At 52.6% G+C, this 25006-nt stretch overlaps 1 protein-coding gene across 1 annotated transcript in view; it reads left to right on the top strand.

The window, feature by feature from the left end:
- NDRG1 (N-myc downstream regulated 1) overlaps nt 1-25006 on the top strand; it is a 44987-nt gene that overhangs the window by 16529 nt on the left and 3452 nt on the right. Inside the window, exons 4-15 of the mRNA XM_039845894.1 lie at nt 7622-7727; nt 9707-9827; nt 10347-10409; nt 11141-11201; nt 12243-12329; nt 14445-14501; nt 16969-17072; nt 18601-18657; nt 19415-19466; nt 20444-20491; nt 21473-21508; nt 23956-24007. Coding sequence (XP_039701828.1) covers nt 7622-7727; nt 9707-9827; nt 10347-10409; nt 11141-11201; nt 12243-12329; nt 14445-14501; nt 16969-17072; nt 18601-18657; nt 19415-19466; nt 20444-20491; nt 21473-21508; nt 23956-24007 — 844 coding nt within the window. The remainder of the gene's footprint in view (nt 1-7621; nt 7728-9706; nt 9828-10346; nt 10410-11140; nt 11202-12242; nt 12330-14444; nt 14502-16968; nt 17073-18600; nt 18658-19414; nt 19467-20443; nt 20492-21472; nt 21509-23955; nt 24008-25006) is intronic.

The following is a 25006-nucleotide window of genomic DNA, read 5'->3' as shown; positions in this document are numbered from 1 at the left end:
CGGGGGCTGCACCCATAAGACATCAGCGAAGTGGGGACCTGGAGACCGCACAGGGGAGCCTAGGAGAGAGGCTGGAGGAGGCAGGATGAGGTCAGTGCCCACCAGGTACCAGCCTGGTCTGAGCCCTCCCAGCTCATCCCAGAGCTGTCCTGTGAGGTTGGGGCCAATTTTCCAATTGCATGTCCTTTGACGAGCAGATGCCTGCTTTGTGCCTGGCATTGTCTTAGGTGCTGGGGATACAGTGGCGAGTGTGATAGGCAGTGATCCCTGTTGTCAGGAACTTAGATTCTGGAGTAAGAGCTCAGCATGTTGAACAGGGAGCAGGACCCCGGGCATCACTCTGAGCATGTCCCACGTTTCGCTCGTCTGATACTGGAAACGGTCTCTATACCCATTTTACGGATGGAAAACTTGAAGCGCAGAGAGGTTAAGTGACTGGTCTGAGGTCACAGGGTTGGATGGAGGTAGGGCTGGAGTTTGAACTCAAGCAGAGTGCTTCCGGGGCACACATTTGAAGCTACTCTTTCTGACTTCCTAGGACGGGGAGGCTAACAGACAGCACGAACAGCTATGCAGACATGACATTCCAGCTACGGCAGGGGCTGAAAGATGGCAGCGTGGGCAGCGTGGTACAATGGGGCACAGTCTTAGGTCGAGGGGTCAGGAAAGGCTTCTGGAGGAAGTGACATTGAACTGAGACCCGAATGATAGATGGAGCCACACTGTGACCAGGAGAAGACTGGGGACCAGCCATTCCCCGTAGAGGCAACAGCACGTGCGCAGACCCCTCTGTCTCAGGTTCTGAGCCAGCCAGGGGCGAAGTGAGTTCTTCCTGTAAGCTATTCATAGGCTCAATCTTACCAATGAATCACAATATTTGAGCTGAATCTGACTACTGAACGACACTTGGTCAAGGTTGGTTCCAAAAGCTCTTTGTTTAGAACTATATTGTTTTGGGCTCGGCTCCTAGATTAGCTGCCTCATGGTATTTCTGATGATTTCCCCAGATTTCCAGCAGCCTCCAGCATCGTGGGTGTGGGTCACTATAGGATTTCATTCAGAAGATAAAGTGTAATGTGGCGACTTGTGTTCTTTGTGCCCTAATGCGTTACTGCTCTGGCCTGGGCCAGGGAGTGACAAGGCCTTGGTCAAGGGTGGCAGCGAGGCCTGCCAGCCCAGGAACAAAACGACAGTCCCCTACCTGCTGTGGATTTCAATGTCTTTTGATGAGCCAGGCCAGGATCCAGGCTTTCCCCTGCTCTCTTGTGGGACTTGTGCCATCATCCCTACTTTACAGATGAGGAAACTGAGGCTCTCCCATGGCCAGCAGCGGTGAAGGGACCCCACTGGACCCAACTCTGTTTGACACAGCCCAGTTCATACAACCCCGATGTGTCACTGCAGGGCTAAACCTGGAATGGCCCAGCTAGGCCTTGAGGACCAGATTTCAGCCGCCTTTGCAATTCCTATCAAAAACCTCTGGTCAAGCAAATAATATACATGATATTTTGATGGGATAAAGCAGCGGTCCCCAACCTGTTTGATAGCAGGGGCCAGTGCTCCCATGAGAATCTAATGCCTGATGATCTGAGGTGGAGCTGAGGCGGTGATGCCAGCACCGCGGAGAGGCTAATGCAGACAGAGCTTTGCTCGCTTGCCTGCCACTCGCTTTCTGCTGTGTGGCCCGGTTCTAACAGGCCACAGACTGGTACCAACCAGTCCACGGCCCGAGGTTTGGGGACCCCTGGGCTAATGTTTAACCCATCGAGGGTGAGCCGATGTGGGACTCAAGTCGACGACGTGCCTTAATAGAGACCCACTTCATCTTCTCCTTTGGTTGTAGGTTCTTACTGCCCACTGAAACGGGGCCCCGGCCGGCTAGTTCCTTAGGAGTTGACTTGAAGGAGTCAGAGCTGCCTCACTGTGTGTCTGAAATTCGAGAATGTATATATACAGGTTTTGGGTTTTTTTGTTTTTTCATGAATTAAAATATACACTGATGCCCAGGGCTCATCTGAGGAGCTGCTGAAGGGGTCTGCCACCCCACCTGTTGGGTGGCTTATCTCAAGAGACAGCTCAGCGGCCAAGACAGATGGCCTTGTGGCCTTATCCCTCTCTGGCTGATGTCACCCTAGGGTGGGCAGTTTGTTTTGGCCTGGGCGATGTTTTAGGGCGAATCAATTTATTCCCGGGCATGTAAGGTTCAGTCAGCTGCTCTCAGGACTCTGCTTTGCCCCCTTGGAGAGGGCTCCATTGCCTTCAGAGCACGGGGCTGGGCGGGCTGCTGGCCAGAGGTGCTGTGGCTGTAGGACGGACACGGTTTGATCTGGCTTTGCAGAGAGGGTTCTAGTATCAGGTTCTAGGTACAGTCATATTTGCAAGTCTGATGAGCGGAGTAGATGGGAGTATTTGGGGTTCTAGCTTCTTTTCTTTGGCTAGAATTCTAGAGTCCAAGCATATCGGAGCTGGCAGGTCCCACCAGCCCTACCTCTTCTGTTCCAAGTCGAGAAGCTTTGTTGAGCAAGGCCACCGTGAGGAGCGGGGAGAATGGGTATTTGCATGCCCACTCAGCCGTTCTGGCCGGGGCTTCCTCGCTGAGGTGCGAGGTGGGGACTGCTCATTTGCAGGTGACGGATCAGTTTGAAGATATGAAGAAACTTGCCCCAAGGGGTGCTGTTAAGATAGTCCTACATTTCAGCCCACCTGACTCTTATCATATGTAGTAAACGTGGGAGCCGTAATAGAGCACCAACAGGATACCGGAAACTGGGCCGACGGCTTTTCCCGTATCATCTCATTGATCCCTCACGACGACCCTGTGAGAGGAATTGCCGCTCTCCTCGTTTTATAGTTGAAGAGCGAGGAGTTTTAAGAAATTTGCCCAGTGTCACTCAGAGCGATGAGATAGATGACAAAATATGACTGTCTCCGCGTCGGAGCCAGTGTCCACACGAGTAATGGGGGGAGGTTGGCCCAGCTGACTCCATTCTCGGTCATTCTTCCTACGGCCCCAAATCGCCTCTCCTCTTGCGTTTGCTGTTCCTGATTCCTTCCGCCTGGATCTTTAGTTCCTCAGATGCTTTGATTTGATTTGGTTTCTATGGAATCTGTGTTTACATGCTCGCCAGGGCCGCCCTGGCCGTAAGCTGATGTTACCCATGGGGCCTCCGGTGGAGGAAGCAGAGGGGCCGGGGCAGGAGGGATGCTGGGCAGGGTCTCCCGAAGCCTCGCTCCAGCTCTGCAGCTCCAAGTCTGGTGGAACTGGGCCAGGGGGGACCTCTGATCCCTGCTGGGTAGAGGTAGAGTGACTTTTCCTTTCTCTTGGAAGCAGATCGGCTCACTTAGGGCACATGGAAACCGTGGCCTTTACTAATTTCTTTCTTTCCACACACTGGTGCTTCTTGTTCTCTTGGCCCCAGCTGGTGGGCAGAACCAGGAGAGCTTGGAAATCCTCAACCCACTGTTTCCCACATCCCCATGCTTTAGCTGCTTCTAGAGCATGAGACTTAAAAGCAGAACCCGGTGACAGATAGCCACGCTGCTTTCCGTCTGGAGTCAGCGCAAAATGAAACTTTACCTCTTCTGTCTCCTCAGCGGGTTTTCTAGGAATGCACTCGGCCCGGGTGAGGTGGGGCTCACTCTGACCGTCTCCCCAGCGTGTCCCAGTCCAAACCATCAGGCTGACCCTGGTATAGTGGCTCATCTCCTGGTGTCACAGGCAGGGTAGTGGACAGTAGTTGAATGCGGCTCTGTCGTTGCCAGCCGTGCTTGGTCAAGTTGCTGACCCCGTTGCCTGACCTCCCAGGGGCTTAGCTTTCTAATCTGTGAGAAGCTTCAGGGGTAGCATCACTGTCCCGAGGTGTCTCGAGCGTGAAATAGCAACCTTGGACTCAACTTGGGCTCCTCCTCCTCCTCTTCCTCCTCCTCTCCTCCTCCTCCTCCTCCTCCTCCTCCTCCTCCCCGCTGCTTTGTGGGTGGCTGTCTTCCTACTTTCTCTAATCCGAGAGAGATTTTGCTTCTAATTCTTTCTTCCGTGGAGAATTCCAGTGGTCAGCGTGCGTCCAGCCTCAAGCCGTGTTCCAGGCTGACGCCCTCTGCATGCAGCACATTATTTCCTGACTCCAAAGAGGGCGTAGCCACAGGTCCGGCTTGACCTCTTTGAGACCCTTGTCTTATTTTCCCGATGTCCCAGGTGCCCGTTGCGGCCCTGGGCTTTGGTGAGAATCAGGGCTTGTAGTCTGCAGACCTTAACTCTACCTGCAGGCCTGTGCTCTTGGATGCTGGCTCTTCTGGCTCTGTAGTATTTGCTCAGTAAGGGGATGGCCGTCCTTACACGCAAATACCGTTTGTTCCTTCCACGCGTGCGCCCCTCCTGGTCATCTTTCATTCTTTATGTGCTCCTTACCTAATGGGAAGGATAAGATCGAGGGCACAGGTAGGCCTCCCCGTCTCCCGCTGTGGGCAGAGGAGAGGAACCTGGAAGAGTGTATGGAGGTGGGGGGTATGTCGTTTCACCAAAAGATGGTGGTAGGCGACACTCTGGCATTTTCTCTTGAGCTTCTGTTCTGATGATTTGCCTCTTAATAAAGGCTGTGTCTGATGAGCCCAAATCAGCTTTCTTTGCCTCTGCCCTCCGGCTCTGCCTTGACCAAGGCTTGCGACTGAGGCGGGGAGGGCCAGCCCAGCGCGCCTGCTGACTTAGGCCCAGAAGTGTGTCATCCTCTTATTGTCCAAAGCCTCGGAGTCTCTACGGGGCCTGCTGACCAGGCGGATTGTGGGGGACGGCGGCAGCAGCTGGTCTCAGAGCTCCCCTGGATCATCCGGCCAGTTGACTTAAGCCGAGGCTGGCCTTGGTGGCTTCACAGTCATCCTCTCTGGGATCAGTGTCCATACCAATGGCCATGGCAGGAAATGCTGCAATTTGCAAAACACACTCCCAGTCCCCACCCCGGTTGTCATCTTGGGAGCATCTCCATGACCAGATGGCTTTGTCGCCGACCTCATTTTTCAGCTGAGGGAAGGAATTCTCGGAGAAAGCTGGTGACTCGGACAAGGGCGCATGGTGGGTGCATCATTAAGACTGATACCACTGCACGGTGTCTGAAACAAGAAATGTTTGCTATCTGTGCTCACCTAGAAGGCCCGGGACAGCAGTTATGAGTGTCACCCAGTCCTGACTCCTTCCAGCTTCCTATTCTGTCATCTTGAGCAAGTAGCTTTCGTCCTCATGCTCATGAGATGGCTGCTCAATTACCAAACATCTCATCCATGTTCCAGGTAGTAAGCAGGCGGAAGAGGGATGGAAAAATCAAAAGGTCAAGTTCGACCCTTTAAAAAAATTCTCCCTGTAGCTCCTGCAAGTTCTGCTGGCAACTCACTGACCAGAACTGGGTCTTCTGAGTGCCCTCGGCTACAGGGGAGATGGGGAAGGGGAGAGTTTTCTGAGGCACATTCCTGGGCATTCTGTCATAGAGAGAACAACAGAAGTTTGGGAGGCCAACGAACATAGTCCTCCAGAAAGCTCCCAAGCCTAATAGATGAAATCTTTGAGGATGCCCAGTGGGAGGCACTATTTTCACCACCTGCGGGCTTACAAGCAGCATAGACAGTGAGGATGGGTGCCGTTTACCACTTACTGGCTTACAGGTGGTGTCGACTGGGCAAATCTCGAAGTGCCTCCTGTGGGCCGGAACCCGACAGTGTCAGAGCCAGCCTTTCCCTCTGGGAACTGGCTGTCGGGTCGGGGAGGCAGCTGTGAAATGGATATCTGTCCTTGTGCAGGGGCTACAGGGAAGAGAACAAAGGAGCACGTGTTGCGTGTGCAGTGGCTAGAAGGGGCTCCCCACGAAAGTGACGTTTGTGCTGAGGCCTTTCCCAGGTCTGACCCACGTTTCGGCAGCGCAGGGGCCAGTGCACATTGGAGGAGGAGCAGGTGCTCATTCTCTCTAGTACGTGTCAGTGTGTCCCAGGACGCGCCCCGTGGGTTGCCGGTCCGTGGAGATGCTGGGAGATAAAAATCCATCTACACTCACCTCAGTGAGAGGTCTGACTCCCTGTGCCCCTTTTTAGAGAGCCACAGTGCACGCTCATAGTAAAGGTTTCCCTTCTTCATGTGACACTTGGCATGGAGTGGAAAATAGGTGTCAAAGTGCCCCGGCTTTGAACTTGGACAGGCTCTGGTTCGGGTCCTGTTGCGCCATTCCAGCCGTGTGACCTGGGGCCAGTTACTGACCTTCTCTCGGCCTCGGTCTCCCTCTCCGTGAGATGGGACGGTCATCACCCAGCAGACCCTGCGCACCTGCTGTGAGCAGGCAGCTGTGCCCAGGCCTGAGGACTTGACAGTGAAGTGAAGCAACCCCTGCCTTCTGAGAAAGAATTAGTTCTGGCTCCACAGCTGTATAATTTTAAGGTCTCCAAAGGGATGAGTCAACATCTGTTTCCCATCCCACACCTAGGCTGCCAGGGACGTCCCTGATGCCGGCCAGGGTTAGGTGTCCCATACCTGCCACTAAGTTAGTACCCAGGCACCTCATTAAATCCCTCTGCCACTGTACTGAGGACCCCTTTTCCTGCACGGGGGCACTGCACGGGGACACAAGGTTCTTCTCTGCTCAGGACCTGGGGTGAGGCCCCAGGGACTCATAGGGCTGGGGAAGGGTGGAATGCGGATTTGAACCCTGATGTCCTAGGCCAGTGGGGTACTGCCTGGCCTGGCGTATTTTTAGAGAGTGCCATGTGGGTCAGCTGGGGAGATAATAGAGAATGTGGCCCCCACAATGGGCCATTGTTCCTACAGCGGCTTTGGGGCCAGGGCTGGGCCCAGCAGACGTGGTGGCCTCAGCTGGAGCCGGGCTGTGGCTCCAGGGTCTGGGTTTCTCCAGCGCTTTTACTGTGGGGCAGAGAGCCGACCCCTGAGGGGAAGAGAGGGTGCCAGGGAGGGGGCGGGCTCTGCGATCGGGGGATTCATTTTGGTTGGGGTGGTCAGGCACGTGGCCCAGGAGGACCCCTGTGCTGGAGACGGACCTGGGCACTCCCAGGGGGCTGGGGCTCTCTCCGTGCTTTGCCTTGTTCACCCCACCACCATCACCTGGTAAACACCCACTTCCCTGTAAGGTTCTATCATGTGCCCATTTCAAAGATGCAGCACTAGCCCGGGAGACGCGCCCGGCTTCCAACTCGCCTGCTCAGGGATCTTCAGGGCGAGGTCCAGGGCACCCCTGCCTCACCCTGCCTGGGGCGGGGAAGGGAGCCGGCTCCTGTTAAAAACCCAGATGCTGCGCCTGCCTGCTCTGCAGGTGGCGTCTGAGCATAGGGGTGTAATTCTTTCTTTTTGAGCTATATCCCTCGGACTGACCATCACTGACCTCGAAGGATGGGGGCCAACTCTGGTCCCCTCCCCCGACCCACACCCCTCTTTCCCTTGATCAGACTTTCCTTCCCCTTCCCTCCCTGACCCTTGGAGAGAATTCTCCGGCCAGAGGTCTGCTGCCCAGTGTCCTCATGACCAGGTGAGGAGGGCCTTTGGAGCTTCCTGAAGACACAGCCGAGTGTCTGCAGTGTTTCCAGCCCCAGACGCCGCCAGCCCCCATGACAGGCCCTGCTGTCTGCTCTCTCTCCTCAGGAGCAGGACGTCGAGACTTTGCATGGCTCCATTCATGTCACGCTGTGTGGGACCCCCAAGGGCACCCGGCCCGTCATCCTCACATACCATGACATCGGCATGAACCGTAAGTTCCGGGGGGCTGTGGTCTCCTGGTGAGCCTGTTCCCACCGCGAGCAGAGGAGGAGGACCGCGAGGACGGGCCGGTGGCGCGGGGTTCAGCTGTTTCTCTCTTGCTGGGACTTTCTGGAGCTGTTCTGGGGGGAAGTCTTGCCACCGACTGGGAGAGTCTGGAATGCACTGCGCGGGGGCTCGGAGCCGTCTGTGTGCCTGGAGCTGCTAGGAGACGCAGACGGTGCTTTTTAGTTCTTTTCACAAGTTGTGCAACCATCGTCACAATAGATTTTAGCGCATTTTTATTTCTCTGAAAAGAAATCCTGTCCTCTGATCTGTCACCCCGCAATGTCCCCTACGCCCCAGCGCCTGGCAACCGCTAGTCTACGTTCTGTCTCTAAAGATCTGCCTATTCTGGACATTTTGTATAAATGGAGTCACACAGTAGGTGGGAGTTTGCGACTGGGTTCTTTCATGATGTGTGTAAGGTGTATCCACAGTGTGGCATACATCGGCACTTGGTTTTCTGTGGCCGGGTAGCATCTCACTGTGTGGATATACACACTTTGTTTACGCATTCTTCCGTTCATGGGCATTTGGATGGCTTCCACTTTTTGGCTGTTTTGAATATTGCTGCTATGAATGTTTAGACTTTGAATTCTTAAGATTACCAGGAAGCATTACCATATGTGGGTTCCCCGTTTTTCACAAATGGTAATGGAATAGGATCGACTCGATATTAAAATTACTCAGAATAGAAGTGAACCTTTCTGTGGCGATTCAGAAGGCACCTGTAGGATCTGTAAACTTGAGCATTGCAAGCTGGATGCTTGCTTGATATTTTATTGACAGACGGCCTGATTTACATTTTTTCCCTACAGTTTATTAGTCCCTTGGTTGCTCTCTGGGGAGGATGTCAATCACCGAAGAACGTTTTTCTCTTTCCTCTCGCGTCTCTTTTGTCTCATTTCTTCCTCTGTCTTTCTGCCCATATTCTCCACGCTCCAGATCCCAAGCCGGGTTCTTTGACAGAGGTCATCTGATTTCTCTGGACTCTGAGAGGAAGTGGGGTTGCCTATGCTGGGGCTATACCCCATTTTAGAGAGGCTCGTTGTTAGTTACAGTAAACTAACTCTATTGCAAAAGACCCAAGACCTCTGTGGCTTAACACAACATAAATTTATTTTTCACTCATGTAGCAACTCAGTGGGCGTTCCGTGGGACACTGTCCATGTGGTGATTCAGGGACCCAGCCTCCTTCTAGCTGTAGCTCTGCCATCCCTTGGAGCCTCAGAGGCTTCTGCTGGCTCTGCATCTGGCAGGTAGATGAGAGAAACCGAGAGGATTGAGTAGCAGGTGTTATGAGAAGTGGCGAGCATCACATGCTGTTGGCCAGAACTTGATCGCATCAGATGGATGCTTCTAAGTGCAGGGGAGGCTGGGAAATGTAGGCCAGCTGTGTGTATGGGAAGGAAAGGGAAATGGTTTGGTGACCAGTTGGCTGTCTTGTCCTCAACAATTAGAAGATCCATCCAAGGCCACACAGGAAGTGGGATGTCCATGATTTATCTCTGACGTTCCTCCTTGTTTGAAAGTCTCATATGCCCTGGCCAGTATCCCCGATGTGAGGGCTCAGGAGACCCGGAGAGAAGAGAGAGTCAGTGGGGAACCCCACTTCACACCAGAGCCATGACAGGAGTCCTCGTCCAGTGCCAAGGGGAAGTCGAAGGTCATCCGCCAGCCCATACGACAGAATTTATTGACCGTCTCCACCTCCTTACTCACTCCCTATTCCGTGACTTATTCTTGCCTTTATCACCAAAGGAAGGTGGGACTGGGGAAAAGAAAAAGAGATAGGCCTTCTTTCTTGCGAGTCCATTTCCTTCTGCTAAATAGGAGCGAAGCCGACAAAATGAAGACACTTGCCACCGAGCAACCTGATTCATTCTGTTTCTATGTCTTCCTCTCCTCTCTCCCCTGCCCAATCTCCAGACAAAACCTGCTACAACCCCCTCTTTAACTCTGAAGACATGCAGGAGATCACCCAGCATTTTGCCGTCTGCCATGTGGATGCCCCTGGGCAGCAAGATGGCGCCGCATCCTTCCCCCTGGGGTAAGAGGGGCAGCCTTGTGCCCCAGGATGGGGACAGGAAGGTCGTGAGGGGTGGAAACAGGTGGCAGGGGAGGCATTAGACTGGCTTTTATTTTTATTTTTTTGCTATAAAATATATTCTTCTGTGAAGCCAAGTCTTTGATCTAACCCTCGGCCTCAATGATATTTAAAATCTTTATATTGGGAGAAATCATAGCAGCCTCACAGAGTTGTTGCAAGGGTTAAAAAAGCTTATAACGCTCACCAGATGCTTCGGTTGGGACTGTCGACATGGGAAGCAGGTGGTAAAGGGTCACTTTACAAGGTGAAAGAGCGAGAATTAGGGATGGAGAACATCCTTGCTCAAAGGCGCAGGCTCGTGTACGCTGGAGGGTGCTGGCAGGGGGTCTCAGTGGGAGCTCTGGGGCGTGGGGCAGGTCCCCGCCTGGCCCCTCCCCTTCAAGCGTGTTTCTGTTGGCATTATTCACTTCTGCTGGCATCCGGGCACTCGCTAACAGTCTCTGTGTGGCTTCTCCCAAGGTACATGTACCCCTCCATGGATCAGCTGGCCGAAATGCTGCCTGGAGTCCTTCACCAGTTTGGGTAAGAGTGAGCGGTCCACTCCCCCACCAGCTGCAGAGCGGGGTGACTTCTAGCTTCTGCCATTTTTTTCGGCCTTGATCTGGCCTGACCATTGAAATGTAGGTTGGAATCGAAAGCTCAGGGAAGACATTTGCTGGCCCCACTCGTGCACGCTGGTTTTCACAGTCTCTCTGCTCCAATCTGCTGCTTGTAAGTGGGGCTCTTCTCCTCGAGTGATGACATCATCGCTTTCTCTTTCCAATGGAACATTCTGGAATAGGGTTGCCTGAGCTCTCAACTTCTCTCTCCAGGCTCTTAAATCTCCACGCTCGTTTCCTTTTTATTGGAGCCTTCATAGGATGACGACACCTCAGTTCTTGCCCAATTTATTTCATTCCAAGTTTTACTATCCAAAATAAAGCTTAGGAGCGGGAAGAAGCAGAGCCGTAATGGGCCTTTCCATAAATGTCACACAGGCTCTGGCTGTAGTCAGTAGGGAAGTGAGGAAAAGGAGACACATTTCTTCAAGATCACGGCCTTCTGTTAAGCCACCAAGCACGGTGCATTTCAGGTCACGAGGGCATTTCACAGCTGTGTGTTCCCGCTTTGTCTAGCTTGCCAGGGATGACCAAGACAGACACAGGGGAGGTGAGGGTCCTTAGGGGAAAGGCGTCGGAGAGGTGTAAGAGGGTCGATAAGGCTCCCGTGCTCATTCCTTCTGTGACGTGAGCTTTTTTTACTTCTGCTTCCAGGCTGAAAAGTGTTATCGGCATGGGAACTGGGGCCGGCGCCTACATCCTCACTCGATTTGCTGTGAGTTCTTTGGCTGTTTTTTTTTTTTTTTTTTAAATTATGTTTTAAGTGACATTAATTCACGATGAAGGAAAAAAATTGGGAGAGCATCAAAAATCCCAAAAGGATAAAAGAAATGACCCATCGTTCCATTTCCCAAGGAAGAGATACACACAGCACGCATTGCGGTGTGTGATCCAGAGTTATGTGTGTGTGGCATGTGCGTCACGTACATACTGACAAGCTTTTCTCTTTCCTTCACTGAAATGCCATCCTAGACACCTTCTTTCATTATCGACTTTGCTCACTTAGTCGACTGTGGACAGGTTCTCATGTCACCGAGGATTCTCCCGTGCTACTTTGCGACAGCTTTCGTAGTCAGGGAACTCTTGGATCCCGACCAATTCTAAACTAGGATCGGATATGTGTGTTAACTCGACAGTTGTCACTTCCGTTGCTGCGGACCCAAGTCAGGTGCTGCTGGATCCTTTGTATCTGTACCAAACAATTGTTTAAAAATGCAGCGATGCTCATTTTATTCAGCCATGTATGTTCTGACTGCCTGTTATTTGCTGGACTTTGCTAGAGGTTAGAAATGCTGATCCATATGCAATGGTCTGGCTATTTAGATTCTGAATAGGAGTCTGCATAAGTTCTCAATAGTATTATATATATGTTATATATATATATTCTTCTAGAAGTAATAGAATTCTTACTGATCACTAAAGAGTATTTATGTATTTATGTGTCTGTGATTATGAGGTTGATGGCCTGATAGACCCATTCACAGCTGGGAGAGCTGAGGGGTATGGAGGGAAAGTGACCTGTCCAAGGCCGAGCACATGTGCCTCTGTTTCTCCTACGGCTTCCTCTTTCCGACCCCTCAGAGACCCAGTCCAGTGCCCACTGAGCTGGAGCCTCCGTTTTGCGTGGAGGGCACTGAAGACTCACGAGAGCAGCAGCCTGCTCTGGTGGCCCACACGGGCCCTTTCCCGGTCCTTTCCTCCATCTTTCATTTGACCTTGCTGGGTCATCTCGCTTACCTTGTGTCTTGAATTGCAGCTGAACAACCCTGAGATGGTGGAGGGCCTGGTCCTCATCAACGTGAACCCTTGCGCAGAAGGCTGGATGGACTGGGCCGCCTCCAAGGTGGGTCTGGGGGCCCAGGCCAGGCAGGCGGGGGCCCAGCATGCAGGTGGCAGGTGTGCCGGTCCCTGCTTGGAGGAGTAGTGGAGCTAAGAGACCAGTCCCTCCCCTCCACCACCCCTACTCCCCGACCCCTGCCAAGATGGCCGACTTCCTCTGCTCTCCTTATGACAGTAAACGTGACCTCAGCCCCTCGCCGTTCAGATTTCAGTAGACACTGCTGTCTGAGGCAGTGATTCCCGTGGGACATGGACCCCCAGCCAGCTTTGACAAGCATAGCCTGGGGTAAGAAGTATTCTCTGGGGACGTGATATCTGCTCGGCTTTGCTCTGGATACTGAAAATAAAAAGATCAATAAGACAGATGCCTCTAATCTCAGGAACCCAAATATTATTAATGAAAAAGAAATATGTATTTGGGACTGATTCTATGCCACTTAGTTTTACGACAGCAGTAACTAGCTGACAGGTAAGGAATGGTTGGTTCTCAGGTGCATTTGTGTTGTCCACTGCTACGTATGCATGGTCTCATGGTGCCTCCAGGAAGTAGAGTTGCCGTACCATTCACGGAGGGGGAAACTGAGGCTCGCAGTGGTTAAGGGAGCTTTCCAGGGTCACGCAAAGTGAGGCAAAAGGAGAACCGGTTCTGCAACTTCCGTCTGTGCTGCGTCCGCCCACCCTGCCCGGAGCTCTCGTTCACACTCACCTTGACCCACGCGAGGCAGCGCTGGGAGCAGAGGGGGCCAGGCACATCCCTGACCAGAGGACCAGGGGCCCGTGCTAGCTCAGGAAGCTTTACTCTGGCCGGTGGCCTAGAGTTCCTTGTTTATCTTTTAAAAATAATTATCTCTTTTTTTCACAAAAGCTCCAATATTTGCCAAGGAGATGGGGAAGCCGGTCCAATCGAAATAAGACAGGGCCTTTCAAGCTGGGGTGATCCTGGCTTCTCATTTTGAAAATGCTTTTGCCAAGTTTGGGGTGGCCGTCGGGGACAGAGCAGTTGAAGGGGCCGTGCCCCTCCCCCCGCATTCCACCCATGTTCTGGTTGGCCAGCCTGGTTTTGCACTTCTTCCTGGAACATTCTGCCAGAGGCAGGCGCCCTTCCCCCACTGCTGCGTGACATTCAGGAGCCGAGCACACTCCCTGTTTTTATTTTATTTTCCAGCAAAGGAAGTGACATTCCGGTCAGCCAGTTTGGCTTCTTGGTAGCTGTTCTGAGTCAGACGTGGAGGGCTGGGGACATTGTCCATCAGCTAAAGTGGAGCCCGAGGAATGTTTATGGGGTGTCCCTCTCTGTACCACATCCTTCCTTTTCAACCCCAGCCCAGGGAGCTGCATTGAGGGCCTACTGGGTGTCAGGCAGCGGGACAGATCCTGTGACGTGTGTAGTTGTGTCAAATAATTCTCTTCTTGGCCTGTGACTTTATAAGTCACAAGTTCCTGACACCCCAGTTATGGATGGGCAGCCTGACGCCCAGAGGCTCTGCAGCCTTTCCAGGGCCACACGGCTGGGGCGTGGCAGTCGAGGTTCACCTCCGGACCCCCGCCGGTCTCCACCCGATGCTGAAGCTGGTCAGCACACATTTATGGAGCTCCCACTGTGTGCCTAGCATAACGGGAGCTCCCACTGTGTGCCTAGCATTTATGGAGCGCCTGCTGTATGCCTAGCATTGTCATTGGACAATGAGAAGGTCTTCAGTGTCTTTAGTAACCTCAGTCCATTGAGAGAGAGGAAACTAGCTTGAGGGGAAAATCCGGAGGCTGCTTCCAGAGGGGTAGTTTGAGGTGAGCGGACCTGGAGTGTGGACTAGGGGAGCTCAGTGTGTGTTGAGAGAAAATGGACAGGGCGCTCCTTGCCGACGAGTTGTGCTTTGGAGCAGAGAAAGCTGGAGACGAGCACACGTGTGCTGTGCCTCTGAGAGTAGGGAATGGACCGAGTCCCAGCCCTGATGTCCAGCGCCCCAGGTCCAGGAGGTAACTGAGGACGGTTAACCAAGTTCCCGTCAAGGGGCATCCTCAGACCTGAGTGCCGGGACCCCAAGGTCCGTGGGGTTTGGCTGACTGTGTCTCACTGCCGTGAACGCCCACTTTCTAATCCCAGTGCTTTTGTGCCCCCCAGATCTCCGGGTGGACCCAAGCCCTTCCAGACATGCTGGTGTCCCACCTCTTCGGGAAGGTGAGTAGCGTGGTCTGGCGCTGTCGTCCACTCTGAGCCGCTGTGTGCTGCCTGGCACATAGGGCACAGAGAGAACGAGACGCGAGTGAGCGAGCCGTGTGCTGATGCCACCAGATAATGTGACGTCATTCATAATCATCAAATCACGTGTTCTTTCCCTTTTGAACGTCTTTTTTTTATTATTTTTTTTTAACAATTCGACTGAAGTACAATAAATGGCACATATTGAAAGTGTAAAATCTGACACATTTTGGCTGGCTCTGGAATCTCCCTTGGTGGTCCGGCTTGAGGCGACTTGCTCTGTGTCCTGTGGCTGGTCCACTCACCACTGTCTGCTCCCGAGTGAAAGAGCGTGACCGTGGGAGGTGTGACTGCACGCTTGGCCAGCGGAGCCGATGTGTCATGCACTTGGCGAAGTGTGCCGACTGCATCTGGTCCTCGTGCTGGTTTCCTGTGGTGGCTGTAACAAAGTGCCACACACTGGACAGCTGACGGCAACAATGTTTATCCTCTCGTGGTTCAGGAGGCCAGGACTTTGAAAGCGAGCGCTGGCCGGGCCACGCGCCCTACACAGGGTCTGGGAAGGACCCTTCCTTAATTCTGTCGGCGCCTGGCACTTTGGCGTCCCTTGGCTCAGGGCCTCTTACTCCAGCCTCTGCCTCCATCTCTGCGTGGCTTTGCCTGTGTGCGTTTCACATCTCCTCCTGCTTTTCTCTTATGAGGGTACCTGTCATTGGAGTTAGAACTCATGGGGACAATCCAGGATGATCTCGTCTCAGGAACCTTAACTTAATTACATCCACAAAGAGCTTTTTCCCAAATGAGTTAACATTTACACAGTCTAGGGGTGTGACGTGGACTTATCTTGGGGGCCGCCGTTCACCCTGTCTCCTCTTTCATGCTTCGTTTCAGTTCGTGATATATGTTCTCCACCCTCCCTGTATAATTTGTACCTGATAGGAACACAGAAGAAATCTGAGTCACTGTCTGGGTTTCCTTAGAGGAGCAGTGTCAAGTAGAGGGTGAGAATCTGGGGATCTCAGTGAACCCCCATTGCTGCAGGTGTGTTTGATCTGAAACCCCAGTACAATTCCTCAGACTATTTTTTCCTGATTTTTTTTTTTTTTTTGAACAGCCCGTTGGCTTCTTTGTTGCTTAAATCCTCGTGGACTATTTAGATGGATGCTCAGGCTTGACATCAGCCCCCTTGCTTCCTCCCACACTGGCTCTGGTCTCTGGTCGCCCCTGACCACATCGGGCCATTTTGTGCAACCTGCAGCATCTGCCGTTGTGCAGACGAGAAACAGAGCCAGTTCCTAACGTGCTTGTGTGTCCCTGTCACATTTAGAAAGGAGCCCGCAGGGAGGGAGGCTGCAGCCTGCCTTCTGCAAGGCTCGGGCTGGCCCCTGCAGAAATCGAGATCGTCCTTCCCGTTAACTTCCGGTTGCGTGAGTTGGCTTTGTTCTGCAAACTCACGACAAACTGTTTCAGCTTTCTCCATTAAAAAAAATAACGCTTGCCAACAGTTGCATTGATGGTTACTATTTACAAAGGGCTTTCCAAAATGCACAACTTCTGTTAAATCTCACAACCTGATGAAGTGCGTGATATTAACACACACCCCTCCCCCCATTTTTTTGGAGGAAACTGAGGTTAGAGAGGTTAAGGCACTTGCTCGAGAAAGGGCAGTGATGGAGTTGTAGGGGAGAAAGAAACGCTCCTTTACCCTCCAGTTTCTTTCGGCCGGTCTAATAATTAAATAGACATGAAACAGATTAGTGAGAGAAAATGGCCAAATTGAACTACGTGCACGTGTATGAGAATCCCGCATTCCTGAGAGGTTCAGGGACAGAAAGGGAAATTGCTGTGCACAAGGCATTCTGAGCTCCGGAGGAGGTAGAGCACCTGGGGGCTTCAGAGGGTCACTGAGGGAGAGCACGTTGTTAGTTCGCCCTGCCAGGTAGGTAGGTAAAAAGTCATTTTTGGTGCTCACTCTTATTGTGGGCCAGGCTCCTAATTTACATTCTTCTAGGTAGTTAAGGAGGTGGGGTAGAAGTGTCTCTTGAGCCTGCAAGGTCTCGGTTGCCTTTAGCTCAGAATAAGCCACATCCCACTGAGGCGCACCCTGGGGTGGCTTGTTCTGAGCCCCTATGGTTTCCAGATCTGAAAGGACCGACTTCGGGTCCGAACCCTCAAGTCATGAGCCCAGAAAGGCGCCTTTTGCCCTTCCAGGTTTGTGTCCTTTGTGCTACTAGCTGACGTTCAGGCATCAGCCTGCATCTGAGGGGTGGCTTCCACTTTCTTGAAGGCTTCCTCAGGCTCCACAGCAGTCCTGCGGATCAGGCACCGTTACCTTCACTTTGCACTTGAATAACCTGGAGAATGGAGAGGGTTGTGGCCGGCCCAGGGCCATGGCGCCCCTGACGGACATTCCCCCCTGACGGACATTCCCTCTCTCTAACCGCAGGAGGAAATGCAGAATAACGTGGAGGTGGTGCACACCTACCGCCAGCACATCATGAACGACATGAACCCCGGCAACCTGCACCTGTTCATCAATGCCTACAACAGGTACCAGCTGCCGCACGGTCACGTGATCGTTGTTTATGTCAGGCTCCTAGCGTCGATCTAGGACAAGGGGTGAGGGACACAGGGGTCGTCGTATTAATAGAAGAGGCAGCCCCAGAGTTTGAGCAATAGATTGTTAGGGGTGCCCTAAGGGTACCCGGGAAGTAAGGTGCCCCCTGGAGTCTGGAGCACTCTGCAAGGAGCTGAGCTGCTGCTCCAGACCCCTGGGGATGCACACACGAGTGGGACACAGTCATGCCCTCAAAGGGTTGTGAGTACGTGCCTGTGCCTGTGGCTGACCACAGATGTGAGGAGAGCTGAGAGAGGCAAGGCGCTGGGGGCCGGGAGGGATCCAGGGAGGCTGCTAGGCAGAGGGTGAGTCGTTCTCAGATCTGAAGCATCTTCACACAGCCGCTGGCAAAGGTGCAGCCCTCTTATCCGTAACCAGGTGCCAGTCTGTCTGGAGCTCAGCTCGGGGAGGGGACAGCTCAGGGCTACTGATATCAGCAAGAAGTTCCGGAATCTCTAGGGAACTCACTCAGCCTGCAGAGCCAGCTCTGCCCTGCCCCACAGGGGCACAGAGATGAGCTCGCGGGCCCCGTCTCTCTCTCCTTCCTGGTTAATAACGTGACTCCACGAAGTGCAGTGGTGTCTGTAAGGAAGTCCGGTGTCCATTTCCTCTGATCACATCCTCCCAGCCTGTCAGCGAGGCAGGGAGCAACTATCCCCGGTGAGGAACTGAAGACACAGAGGCTGAGCAGTTCGCTTATTCGGCAAATGTGTGCTGAGAGTTGGAGGGGCTCAGGGAACGACACCCACCTCAAGACCCCACACACTGCTCTGCCCTCATGGAGAGCATAGGAGCCAGCTGGCTCGACCCGAAAACCCTATGACGAGTTAAGGCACAGGGAGGTTTGGCATCCTAGGTCACACAGCTAGGAAGTGGAGGGGCACGATTCGCATCCAGCCTCTCTGGTTCCAGGCTATAGCTGGGAAAAGGCATCTGGCATTGGGAGCTGCCAGGTGGTGAGAGGCATGGGGGCCATATATCTGTAGGGAGAGAGATGGCGAGGCTGGGCCCACACTGGGCTTCACGAGACTGCAATGAGAAACCACTGGAGAGTTTGAAACCATCAGATCTGAGTTCTAAAGAGAGTTTGGGTTACTATATAGGGGACTTGGAATTGGGGGTGAGTGAGACTCAGACCAAGGGTGGAGGCTGAGACCATTTGGGGGGCTGTCCATTGGTCAGGTGGGGGCTCTGACTAGGGAGACAGGCGTTAGGGACCCTCTGTGGCGGAGGACATGATTTGTACTCCTGCGAAAAGAAAAAAATTACACCAGGGACCATGAGGCGGGCTCCATGGGACACATCCCTGAAACCAACCGTATGGACCCCAAGAGGCTGCGATGTCCCAAAAGCCACGTGACTTCACACAGCCCATGGCAGGACCTCCTGGGTTTGGCTCAGTGGGAGGGGCTTCCTCCGGGGCAGGGTCTGCTGATGTGACGGTGCTTTTGTTGTCCGTAGCCGGCGGGACCTGGAGATCGAGCGGCCGATGCCCGGAGCGCACGGAGTCACCGTGCAGTGAGTCACTTTTCTCTCCATCGCTTTCGGCAGGACGGCCGCCATTGCCCTGGGACATGGCAGTCAGGGAGAACTGGGCGTGTCCTGCCTCGGGAGTGGGCACGACCCAGTGCCACCCGTCTTCTTCCTGTGTGGGTGCTCAGTTCCCAGGGTGGCCCCAGAACCTAGGCTGGAGCCTTAGCTTTCAGAAGAAGCATGCTGGCCTCGCTTTGGACAGAATTTTCTAAGCACCTCCTGTATGTCCAATACTGTGTTAGTTGTGCCTCTCAGAGCCTGGAGATGGATGACACAGGACCCACCTCGCGGTGCTCTATAAAACCGGGAGGAAAAGACCGTCTTGGATACAACCTACTGCATTCCACCAGTAGCGACTGTGTCGTTTTATAGTTCCTTGAGCACACCGTATTATTTGACACCTGAGCTTGGCACACGCCATTTCCTTTGCCAGACATGATCTTTTTATCTCTTATCTTGATGGCTGGCAAAATCCTACTCATCCTTCCTTGAGGAGAGGGTGCTTTAAAAATAAAAACATCAGGATATGGAAGTTCTTTGGCTGAAATTCCTACTAAGGTGTAAATGACTACCAACCCATTTTATCCTAAGAACAAAGCAGAGGGTGGAGGGAAGATGAAGTAAAAAGAGCAAAGGGCACTGGGGAAACCAAAATAAATTTTTAAAGAACTGTGACAGGCCCGGACATGTGAGAATCTTCAAATGACCCTTGTGTTAACTCTCCTTCTTTCCTTGACTCCAGGTGTCCCTCTTTGTTGGTGGTTGGGGACAATTCTCCTGCTGTGGATGCTGTGGTATGTAGAAATCAACCGCTGGTTTTTGTGCCTAATTCAACAGTCCAAATCTGGGTGACTTTGTGTAAAGTCTCCCTGTCCACTTCCTTCCCCTCCTCTGCCTTCATCAGGGCAGGTGACATCTTCTAAGTGCCATATCGGCCTTTGGGTAGAGCACCCAGCCACTAGCCTCTTCCCCAGGTGATTGCCAGCCCTGGTTGCTTGGCAGTGGGCCCTCAGTCTGCAGATCTGCTTCCATTGGCTTATTTCCATGAGGGTGTTTTCCAGTTGGCTTTCTGGCCAAGAGACTCCCCTCCTATTCAGGAGACCTGCCTGGTCATCAAGCAGGACAAGAGGTACCAGGTGGGGATCTGGGCTTAAGCAAGGCTTTCTGGCTCATTTCCCTTAATTCCCACCTATGCCATTGTGGAGGCTAAGCATGGACCACCTTCCCAACATCCCCATGAGTGGGGACATGGGACACTTAGGAGCTGTTAAGCAGAATCCCACAGTGGTGATGTGCCTCATGCAGTAAGCTGCCGAGCAGAGTCTGCAGATGTTCTTTTAGTAAAGACCTGGGGTGTGAATCATGAGTTTCTTATGAACTAACCCACCGGACATAATCATAGGATGCATCAATAGAGATATGTTATTCACATCAAGGGAGATGATAGTTCTACTGAAGGCACTCTGAACACCACAGGTTACGAGTTGGTACTCTGCCTGGTTCTATATGCACTTTTAAGATGCTCCTTGACAGATTAAAGAGAAAAACAGCTTGGTGCAGGTGATTCCTTATGAAGAATAGTTGTTGGCACTGGGGATATCAGACCTGTAGAATCACTGGCTGCAACTGGTTTAATGAGGCCATTCATCCATCAAATATTTCTAGAGCATCTTCTACATTTTAGGTTTAATAACCCCTTTAAAAAGATAACATCCCCATGTTATTGATGAGAAAACTGAGGCTCAAATCTCTTCTCCCTTTCCTTGTCCAGGTGGAGTGCAACTCGAAACTGGACCCAACAAAGACCACCCTCCTCAAGGTACGGGGAAAATGATGAGTTTGTATTTGTTCTTCCTTAGAAGCTCCTATGTTTTCTGCAAAATTGAGTTGTGCTTGACGGAGACAGAACTGGTGGCCAGAAACCATAGGAAAAATTATTTAATGCGTCTGTACAGAAACATCTATTGGGCACTGGTCAGCAGCCCAAGGTCAGTAGCCCAAGGCTAGAAAGATGAGACCTCTCTGGGACCCCCGGAGTCGACAGGCTGTAGCGTGTAGCCCTTGGGATCTGACCTTGGGACTGGGCTGGAGGACCCCCGGCCTCACCCACTCCCATGACTCCTTACGGTCTGTTTTCCCCAAAGCTATCCCCACCCGCTCCTCACCCTGCTGCTGAGTGCTCCTGAGCCTGGGCCCGGCTCATCTCCACTTCCGGTAAACGCTCACACGTGCCCGGAGTGGCTTCAATAAGGGCCAATGGCTTTAGGTTTGATGATTCAGTAGGAACCTGACAAGTTACCACATCTACCAAGGGTGGCCCATGAGACTAGGAGTCTTGAGTCTAGTGATTTCCTTCTGAGGGAACCTGTAGAGAATGGGCATACAGGGCCTCGCTGAGGGAACACTTCCTGGGCACGCAGACCCTGGCTGGAACCTTGCAAGTTCCTCGAGCTCTGTCCGGCCTGGTTTCTGCCTCTCAAATGGGACAGTCGTCCCTGCCAGGCTTCTTAGAGAACAGAGTGACATTATCTACAGGGCCTAGCGGAGGCATACGCCCTCCACCTGGGGAGTGGTGACAGGTGGGACTCACCTGGCATCTCAGAAGCTACAAGTCACGGTTGCCAAGCAGACACAGCTCAGTAATTACAGCAGCCTTGCTAGGTGGGGTCAGGTGTTTGCCCACCTGTGATAGGCCCGGTCCCCACTCTGCAGAGCGGGGCAGTGGGCAGGGTGGGCGCCCACAGAGCGAGAGTTGCCTCTGCTGGGGTGTTTGGCACTAACCAGCTTCCCTCTCTTCCAGATGGCAGATTGCGGTGGCCTCCCACAGGTGTCCCAGGTGAGTCCCACCTGTCGCCACTTCCCAGGTGGAGGGCATATGCCTCTGTGACCTCTTACTGCTTTCTCCCTCACTGCCTGCTCATCACCCACCTGGCTGTGACATCTGATGACACTTTATGGACATGTTACTATTTATAAAAGGAGCTTGCATGTGAGGACTCATTCGATCCCCCAGAAACCCCTGTGGCACAATGGAACAGGGGTCTGCAGGGGTGCAGCTTGGCAGTTGTGGACCAGAATCTAGGTGTGCCTGACCCCAGAACCGCAGGCTCTCCGTGTGGTGCTACAGAGGACTTCTCAGTTTGGAAAGGATCAGTTCTCTGATTAATTTCACGTGGCTCCACCAATTTCGAAGGCTGTCCGATGGAAAAGGGAGAGGGTCTTGGCTGTGAGTCCCTGATGAGTGGATGACGGCCTGCGGTCCATCTGGGTGCAGAATAAAATCTAAGCAGCTGGAGCTGTCCCAGCTGAAAAGTCTTCTGTGTAGGGCAGTGAAGTTTTCCACTGGGCATCTGAAGAAGAGGCCAAGTGGCCTTGGGACCACCTGCACAGCAGGCGTCTGCACCAGGCAGATACTGGGTCTTTGCTCATTGCCGTGGGGCCTGTCTCTCTGCAGCATTTTACTCTGCACGGATGCGTAGGCGCGGTGGCCTTCGGTGGCTCTCTTAGCCCATCTGGCCTGTTCCCACAGCGTCTCCCTCTAGCGAAGATATTTTCAAGAGTTTTATCTGCTCGGGTGTTTTGCCCATTTGTACCTGGGAGTAGACAGAGAAGAAAGGGATGTCGCAGTCGCCCGAGGGAACAGATGGGCTCCCGGTTGAGCCCAGCTTAGATGTGAGCGTGAGGTCATACTGCACGTTAGTGATGGAGCCGTGTCCCCATCCGGCCTGCTCCTGAGACACCTGCCGAGACAGTGGACTCCAGGGCCTTCGTGAGTTTGGCTGGGGAGAAGAGGAGGTGCCATTTTTCCTTCTATCTCTCCTCCTTCCCTCTCTTCTTTTCTTCCTTTCTCTGCTTGAAACGAGAACAGGTCTAGCCCTGGGCGCAATTAAAACCTGGTTTCAATGCCATGGCGGGAGCTGAACTAGCCCAGGCTTCCAGGAGAGGACCCCGGGCGGACCGAGCACCACGTAATGCCTCCTCCTCCTGCCCTCGCGAGTTGGGTGTATGGTTACAAAGGACGTTCCCGCCCTTCGTTCCATTTGATCCTTGCAACTGTCCCTAGAGATAGGAAGAGCAAGCATTTTACCACAATGGCACGGAAGAGGAAGGTGAGGCTAAAAGATGGGACGCTGCCCATGGTCTCCCAGGTCCTCCCATTCTCAAGCCGGTGCCCCTCCGCCATATTGCACACGGGCCACCCTGGCTCTCTGCAGCCCCAACCTGCAGCTCTCGTCACTTTTTTGCATCGTCACGCAAACCCCAGAGGGCCATTTGATCGCAGCCTCTCCCTCGAATGTCATTTGGCTCTCTGTAGGATAGTAGCAGGAGTTGGTGGAGGGGGGTGGGGTCGCTGCTTCTGCTGCTGGCTTCTCACTGGAGAAGCGAGGTAGGAGGAAGAGAACGGGCACAGGGCATCGCGTTCGAGGGCCGGAGCCGATCAGACCGGATGTGGCCTCTGCTTGAGCATATTCACCTCCTAGTTCAGGTTAGAGCAAATGTTTGAGAGAGATCGGAAGAGGTGGGTATGTTCTCAGCATCCCTGATTCGTTTCACTTAAATAGCCCAGTTAATTGATTAATTGGTTTGTCTTGCCATCTATCTGTTCATCTATTCGTCTATCCTTTCCATTTTGTCTTTCCTTCCATCCATCGATCCATCCTCCATCCATCCATCCATCCTGATATGGAAGTTAAGGGTGAACTGCCTTGAGATCATGGGTTTTAGAAAGCCCTGGGTTAGTCTGCAGGACCCAGCACTGGTTAATTATAGAACTTTGGATGGATTATTTACCTCTCTAAGGCTGTTTAGCTATGAAATTTATGTAAAAGTGGCACTAACCTCTTAAGGCTGTTGTCAGGAGAAAATGAGATAATGTTACAAAGCCCTTAGCACAGTGAGTGGCACATGATGTTGAGGCCATTACATTGTAGATATCGTGCTGGACACATCACTTATCTAACGCAGTCTTCTTCGCAGAAACCCTCAGGAGTAGGTGTGGCGCTCTGTCCACATTTTACAAGGGCAGAAACGAGCTCAGACAGGACGTGCAACTTGACCAAGATGCCCCAGCTCTGAAATAAATTTAAACTTCTTCTCCCTAGACGAAGCTAATTTCGGTTCTTATAATTACCCCGTAACCTTTCCTTTACTCTCGTGTATTGTCCTGTCAACACATGGTGGCCTTCTCTCTTGGGCGAGCTCTTTGACGGAAGTGGCCACACACACAGCTCCACGTGGCCCCCTCTGGCAACTGACTGCACCGTCTCCCCTTTTCTCTTACAGCCGGCCAAGCTTGCCGAGGCCTTCAAGTACTTCGTGCAGGGCATGGGATACAGTAAGTACGGCGTTTCCCACAGGCGGCGGGCCGAGGGACAGGCGTGGGAGTGGGAATATGACACTCTCGGCCAGGGTTGGATGAGTGTTCTGGATTCACACCAGGACGTGATTTTAGACTTAGATGATGACCGTCCCTTTAAACTCCAAGAAGACGACAGATGGTGAAACCATGAAAATCTTTTTCATTTTGCTTGCACGCTTTCCTGAGAGAATTCCAGTGGTAGTGATGATGCTGATGATGCTGATGATGCTGCTGATGGTGGTGATGATAATTATGATGATGAAGATGGTGATGATGAAAGATAATCAATCGTTTATTTTTTTTCTAGTGTAACCATCACAATAATCCTGTGAGACACCCTCATCCTCATTTTACGAATGGTGGAACCGAGGCTTTGAGAGGTTAAGCAGGGAGCACAGTGAGATCTGTGAAAGTTCTTTGAAAACCAAAAATCTCAGTCTCTGGCTGATACAGTTGCTCATAGTCAAGACAGAGCGTGTCTTCATTAGATCGTTAGATCTGAGAGTTGAAGGATAAAAAGCAGCGTGGTTTAAGGACTCGCTGCTTCCTGCATGATGGTGATAGTTTACCCAGACACAGCCCTTTTTCTGAAATGCATGACCCATGACCCAGACGGACAATCCCAAATTTAAGTGCTCTGTTGAGCTGTGGCCGCCGCTGGTACGTGCTGGTGTGTCAGCCGAGGTCGGAGCCCTGATGTGGTTCTTTTGGCTCTTTCTGCCTACGGCCTGGACTTATAATTTATGTGCCCATCTGAACTAGGAAGACTTTGTATTTCTAGTCCCTTTCGCTTTTTTCTCTCGAGATTTTAAACTGTTCGCTTGTTTAAAATCAGAACGGTATGTTTGGTAAACTGACCACAGGCTTAAAAGTGGCCTCAGCCACGTTCAGTTTCCAGTGAGGCTGAGAGCGGACGAGCCTGATTTATGTGCTTTGGGCAGGATCCATCTCCTAAGGTGACCTCTTTCAACAGAA

This window comes from Pteropus medius, unplaced genomic scaffold (assembly GCF_902729225.1).
Source record: "Pteropus medius unplaced genomic scaffold, Ma_sr-lr_union100, whole genome shotgun sequence".
NCBI lineage: Eukaryota > Metazoa > Chordata > Mammalia > Chiroptera > Pteropodidae > Pteropus > Pteropus medius.
The sequence above is the reverse complement of the archived record's forward strand: the minus strand, read 5'-3'. Positions and strand labels throughout refer to the sequence as shown.